The 6,797-nt window shown below is 30.9% G+C and overlaps 2 protein-coding genes across 2 annotated transcripts in view; one reads left to right on the forward strand and one right to left on the reverse strand.

The window, feature by feature from the left end:
- The window catches only part of LOC106457514 (dentin sialophosphoprotein-like), a 98,945-nt gene extending 95,517 nt beyond the window's left edge, over nt 1-3,428 (reverse strand). Inside the window, exons 1-2 of the mRNA XM_013916940.2 lie at nt 3,424-3,428; nt 844-957 (exon numbers count right to left, since the gene is read on the reverse strand). The gene's annotated coding sequence lies outside the window, so the exon portion shown is untranslated. The remainder of the gene's footprint in view (nt 1-843; nt 958-3,423) is intronic.
- LOC106457515 (xenotropic and polytropic retrovirus receptor 1-like) overlaps nt 1,260-6,797 on the forward strand; it is a 29,448-nt gene continuing 23,910 nt past the window's right edge. The window contains exons 1-2 of the mRNA XM_013916941.2: nt 1,260-1,503; nt 6,491-6,542. Of these exons, the coding sequence (XP_013772395.1) occupies nt 1,435-1,503; nt 6,491-6,542 (121 nt within the window). The 5' untranslated portion in view covers nt 1,260-1,434. The remainder of the gene's footprint in view (nt 1,504-6,490; nt 6,543-6,797) is intronic.

The raw sequence follows: 6,797 nt of genomic DNA on the forward strand, positions 1-6,797 counted from the left end.
AATTCAATTTCGATTCATTGTCTGGCGCACTTATATACAACAGTAGAGGGCGCTTAGCAAATACTGGATTATTCCTGATGTTCCCCGATCTTTCTAGAACTCATTACGTGTTACTAGGGTCACTTCCGCTGTCGTAACAGTATAATATCGTTAATAGCGAAGGTACTCATCTGATGACGCAATGAATTATAATCTTTATAAGTAGAAACATAAAGAGAGCATATTTAATTAGCTATATTGATGGCCAGCTTGATTTTGAGTCTCGCTCTAAGCACCTAGCTTAACCTGACCGGAAGCCGATATTATCTCTTGCTTTCTTTCATATGTTCTTGTTAATAAATAATAATATAGCTCTTTTTTAAATCTATTATTGAAGTCCAAATTATAATTTTTAGAGAGTTTCAAAGTTCGTAGATAAAACTGACACACACGTAATATTGACCAATAACAAGCATAATTGTTATAAGTATATTACACCTCTATATGTGTGGAGTGCTTAAGAACTTAGTAAAGTAATACCAATAGAAGTATCACTGATAAATATATTTTGAGCATTACGATTTTTTGTGTGCGAGAGGGGATACCCTGTCTTTAAAAACATAATTTTTCATTATTATTAGTCAAATGTGAAAAGCAGAAAACTCGCACGAAAAATCTGAAACATAAGAACAATATTAATTTCTAAAATCATAACTATAAATTGTAAAATTAACGCTTAATTATAAAATATCTACAAACCTTTATTACTACAGAATAGCGATATAAAATTGGTATATTCGTTTACTAGCAATATGTAAAATCGTAAGAAAGCCTATTAAACGTTCATTATAGAAATATACTTACCTTAGAATTCTTATCAGACCGCCCAGATATAAATAATTGTTTTCTGCTGCTAGTAACACTTGCTGGAAATCGAAAAATAGATAAATTATCGATTTAGTACAAAAAAGGACGAAACTTATGTGAAAAGAAAATTACCAAGACTAATATTTGTTACTTTAAACGTTATTACACAAACGATGCTAGTGTAAATACACGTCTCATTCAGTTTCCAGCCCACTAGCTAACTAGGTGAGTAGAAAAAGCACGTGCACCCGCTCTGAGAAATAACAAACCTCCTACGGTGTTGCGAATTTCAATAACAAGCCAATAGGGTTACTGGGATTTCGCAGGGAAAAATCGGTCGGGACCTTTATACTTTTTAAATATTATTGTCCAATCAGTGTCGTTGATTTTCGAAATACGGAGCAGATGGTGATAGCTGGATTGATTCAATGGAGGAAAGTTTAGATGTCTAGTCTATATACTATAGTATAATTTATGTTTATGATAACATTTACTTGTCACTATTTTGATTTAATAATAGTTACTATTTAATTACTTAGTAGCAGAAGAAAATCAGGGCTAGCTTAAAGTTAACTGAATATTTTTGTTATGAAATTCGCTGAACATTTATCAGCACATATTACACCAGAATGGCGAAAACAGTATATTACGTACGAGGTAAGTGAATAAAAAACTTGAAATTTAATTTAAATGAGCTATTTTATGATATTATTAGTATAAGTGATCATTTATGATTAAGCCGCTAATGATGGCAGTAACAACCTAACATCAGTACTTATTTTATGTGTATACACTAACTTATACTTAGTTATAGGGTGTAGATTTGGTGTATCTTGATTTTCAGAAAGCATTTGATAAAGTGTCACATAAAAAAATCATAAGGCTTGTAAAAAACATCTCTATAGGTATGGGCAAAAAAGTTAGATAATTGGATAGAAGAGTGGCTGGATAGAAAAAAGCAAAGGGTTATTATAGATGAAGTTCAGTGAAACTGGATTATTTAATGTCAAAAGTGGGATACCTCAGTGCTCGGTGTTAGAACTCTTGCTCTATTTGATTTACGTCAATGATGTAGATGAAGAAATGGTCCATAAATTACTTAAATTTGCTTATGATATAAAGATCTTTGGTGTTGCTGGCTGTGAGGAGGATGCTGCTGCTTTACAAAATGATTTAGATCATTTACTGATTTAGTGAGTTGAGAAAATAAATGACAGATGGTTTTATTTATAATAAATGTAAGATTGATGTAGGTTATTCATACTTTGAATGGGAATAAACTTAACAGTGTTATTAAAAAAAGTGATCTTGGTGTAGTGGTTGATCAGTCTCTTAAGTCATCCAAGCAGTGTGCTGTTGCTAGTGGTACTTGAAGAGCAAATAGGATTTTAGGTTGTATCTACTGAAATATTAAATTTATATAAAAAACTAAAGAGGTTATAGTTTCATTGTATAGGTCACTAGTTAGGCCACATTTGGAGTATTGGGCTCCTTACCTTAAGAAGGACATTGAGTTGTTGGAAAGGGTTCAGAGGAGGGCTACTAAAATGATGTCTGGGATTAAGGGGTTGTCATCATACAAGGAGAGGTTAAGATCTCAGAAATTATTTTTTCATGAAAAAGGAAGAGTTAGAGGGGATCTCATTGAGGTCTTTAAAATTTTAAAGGGAATTTGTAGTGATGGTGCATCATTTTCTTTCGTAACTAACGGTGAGAATGGTAGGACTATAAGACAGAAATATACATTTTGGTATGGTAGGAGTCATCTTCAGCTAAGACAGTTTTATTTTTCTAACAGGGTGGTTAGCCTTTGGAAAGGGGTGCCTTTGAATGTTGTGGAGGCAGTAAATTTGAATGAGTTTAAGAGAAACCTTGATAACTATATAAATGATAAGGGCTGGCTTTGAGGTTTTTCTCATTTAATATTTTTTGTTCAGTTTAGGGGATGGGTCAGCCTAGATGGACCAATACGCCTCTTGTTGTCCCTAAACATTGTTATATTATTACTACTACTGTATTAATATAGAACACTATGAACTTGCATGGTTTGATTTTAAATTAAATTTCATTGTAAATTAATACATTTAGCATAGAGAATAGAGTAACTTTTTAATCTATATTAAGAATCAATGAAAGTAAACTTTCAAATAAACATTATACTATAGAAAATGAAAAAGCCAAAATAAATGAGAAGAATCTCTGGGACTGGAGCTTAAATCCAGGACTTTTGATTAAGAGGGCCATTATTATGTCAATTAAGCTGTCCATTTCCAACTCTTTTTCACTCAAAAAAAGCTTTTTTAATATAAGTTTGAACTTCATATTATGTTTTGTTGTGATCAGGCAACTAGTGGTTTGGTTTACCACCACCTAACCAAATCACATAATCCCTGTTAGCCAAAGGTCCTGGGTTTAAGCCCTAGTCCCAGAATTCCTTTTCACTTATTGGCTTTTACACTTACATTAATGTTTGTTACTAATGTTAGAGAGACCAGAGTAGTAGTATTTTCCAATACGATATTTTACCTTTTTTCACAAATAGCTTTTCTCTACTTATTCTGCCCTCTACATATACACCTTTTTACTTGTCACTAGCCTTGATACTCTTACCTACCTTCATATGAAACACCTGCATGCTGTCATGCAAGTGATCATGCAGCAACCCTTCACCAATAGGAGTATAACATCATTTGCACCCTCTCTTCTGAGTAGTCCGTAATCATTTCTTGATTGGCAGTGTAATTGTCAGGATGTAATTTCAGACAAATCCACTGGTTCTGCACTTGCAATTCCACATGGCATTTATCACAGCTTCTGTAACTACTACAGCTGATTTGCCGGCCACATCAATAGCATATGAGCAAGGAAGTAATGGCTCTGGTTTTTAGGGAGTCGGCTACTTTTATGTGGTTTTCTGAGTCACTTGATGATTGTCCACGAGCCTCCCTTCTTGATTTGCCAAACCTAAACAAATTTGAAGTAAGAAGAACAATTTATGAGACTAAAATGTGGATGAGAACAGGTGGCCCATCAACTAGCTTTATGTTTAACAAGAAAACATAACAGCACTATTTCAATTACTTGTATAGTTGAATAATCAAAAATAGTAATAATTAGAAACCTTAATTTTGATTAGCTGATTATTTTGTGACAATAAATTTAATTGTAATTTTGATTAATTAATTATTGAACTAATTGGAAATGCCAGTTTTGATTAATCAATTTTATTGTAATTTTGATTAATAGATTAGTTTATGTGGTGCCAATAGATGTAATCATTGCTCATAGATATTTGATTAATTAATTAAATCACTCAGCTTTACATATTGATGTAATGGATATATATCAACATTTAATTACATCCTCATTTATAATTTTTTTTAGCATTACTTATAGCACTTACTGAGATAGCACACTAATTTAAAATCTTATTTTTTGTGGTCCAATTACACCACGTTTTACACTATATTTCATTCCAACATCACGTGTAACAAATTTGATGTCATTATTATACAAGAACCTTGCCAATATTGTGATAGAATGTATACTATAGATCTTCACAAGGAGACAGCAAAACTGCATGGCATTAAATTTCTGTTTAATGAGGTATAGTTATATGTCCATATGTTTAAAATAAAAATTTGCTGTCTAGTTGTTAGATAAAGAGGAATTATAAATGTCTTTTAACTCAGAATATTAAACCTGAAATGAACAGTTTTAAGCTTGTATTAACTGGAAAAAAAAGGTTCAATGATAATAATGGTCCATTAAGAGATTATAAAGGGAACCTTATTATAGAGGGAAAACATGACTGAAATATTTAACAATTCCTGTTTAAAAGAAAAAAATTTTTTCCATTCAAATCTATTTATCAGAAGCTTTAGAAATATTTGAGAAAATTCTAGGAAGTAAAGGTTCTAGCCCCCTTAAAAGAATTTATCCTAAGGCCTTGAACAAGCTTACCAAGCAACTACATATGGTGTGGACATTGGCTGTTAGTTTTCAAAAATCTTTACTTTTGTGGAATTTATCATGATTAAAAACTTCGATATAAAATAAAAACGTTCGTGGAAGGAGTTGGGAAATTATAAACCTATTAGTTTGATTTCTTTTGGTAGCTAAATGTTAGAATAATTTGGCAAGCAGTCATTTAGAAAAAACATTTGGAAAGTTGGCATTGTGAATGAATATTTTTCACTGTGCTTTTTTATAATAAAAGGATTTTTTTTGCTTTACGAACTTGCTGGAATGTTTTGATAGAGCTTCCACTATTGTGGACCAGGGCTTCCTGATCGATGCTGCTCATTTTGATCTTTAAAAAACTTTGTCATAACTTAACCATATAACCATATAACTTTGCCATATAACTTAAATATGAAAAGTAGTAAGTAAATGTAAAAACTTTGAAACTTAGATTCAAACTTGTTCACTGCTATAATTGCTTGTTTTTCAGATTGTAAATTAATTTGCTGAAATAGTAATATGATGTTTTTTAATGGGAGTAATTGTGTTGGTGGTTGACTCTTGCTTGAGATAATCCCAATAGATTGAATAACACAGGCTTGTGAATTTAAACTTCATAAAAGTTGTTTTGGTTTTAATTATGGATTTTCTATAATTCAGCTATGCAGATTTCAAAAATAATATTCATTTTTTTCTATCACGTAAGTATTTTTTACAAATCTGGAAGAAAAAATGCACTCTTACTTAGGTCAAATTATTATTTTGTTTACCACAATGAACATTTTTTATTGTTGTGTTTGTTAACAAAAATACAAACAAACTGAAGAACATTAATGTCAAATGAATATGCATCCTCATTCATCCTGATTTTTTTGTCTTTTAGTCTCTAAACTATGTGTTGTGGTCTTTCTTTTATGTATTGCATTGTGACGTTTTGTGAAACATCTGTACGCGATGGAGAAAAATGGATATCATTTTCGAATTCAGCGTACAGGAATTACTATAGAACGTGTAAAAATTTCAAGACAATAAAAACCATTGCAGGCCAGTGTAATTTATTCATAATTGTCAGCTTATTCTTTCTTTTTAATGACAATGTTACATTTAAAAGTATGTTTACTTAATGTTAAAATTTAAATACTGAAGTATCTCATCTGCCACAATAACAGTTTGTGATAGTAGTAACAGTTTATATACATTATTTGCTAACATGTATTTACATAAAATTTTGTATAATCCACTGTATAGACTCAAGCTATCAGCAAAATTACATGTGCTTATTGCTTAAGATAATTTCAGAAGTGAAAGATATTTCAAATTTATCTATTTCTGTCTAAAACAAATCTGCATCCAGGTTTAATTCTGTTGCTAACCATAATTCTACAGTATAGACTTGTAATCGTACCAGAATTTAATATTTTGAGTAGCTAAACCATTTAACTTGTAGCTTTCATTTCATGTTTCAATTTATGATACTATTTTTTTGTAGCACTTAATATCACTTACATTTATTATATGAAGTCTGATGTTATTTGAGATACTGTGTAAAATTGTATACCATAGGAAACCATCTAGAAATTGTACTTTACTGCAAAACTTCGATATGAGCAATTTTAACTTTATTATAAAAAGTTTATGTTACTGTAGCTGTTGTTCTAAATTAATTCTTTAAACTTTACAGGAAATGAAAGTCATGTTGTATGCTTCGATGGAAAGAGCACCATCAGAAGAAGGTGGGAGAGACGTAATGTTTTGTTCTTATTAATTTCTATAAATTACCAACAGAAGAAGGTAGGAGAGACGTAATGTTTTGTTCTTAATAATTTCTATAAATTACCAACAGAAGAAGGTGGGAGAGAAGTAATGTTTTGTCCTTAATAATTTCTATAAATTACCAACAAAAGAGGGTGGGAGAGAAGTAATGTTTTGTCCTTAATAATTTCTATAAATTACCAACAAAAGAGGGTGGGAGAGAAGTAATGTTTTGT

This window comes from Limulus polyphemus, unplaced genomic scaffold (genome assembly GCF_000517525.1).
Source record: "Limulus polyphemus unplaced genomic scaffold, Limulus_polyphemus-2.1.2 Scaffold341, whole genome shotgun sequence".
NCBI classification, from domain to species: Eukaryota; Metazoa; Arthropoda; class Merostomata; order Xiphosura; family Limulidae; genus Limulus; species Limulus polyphemus.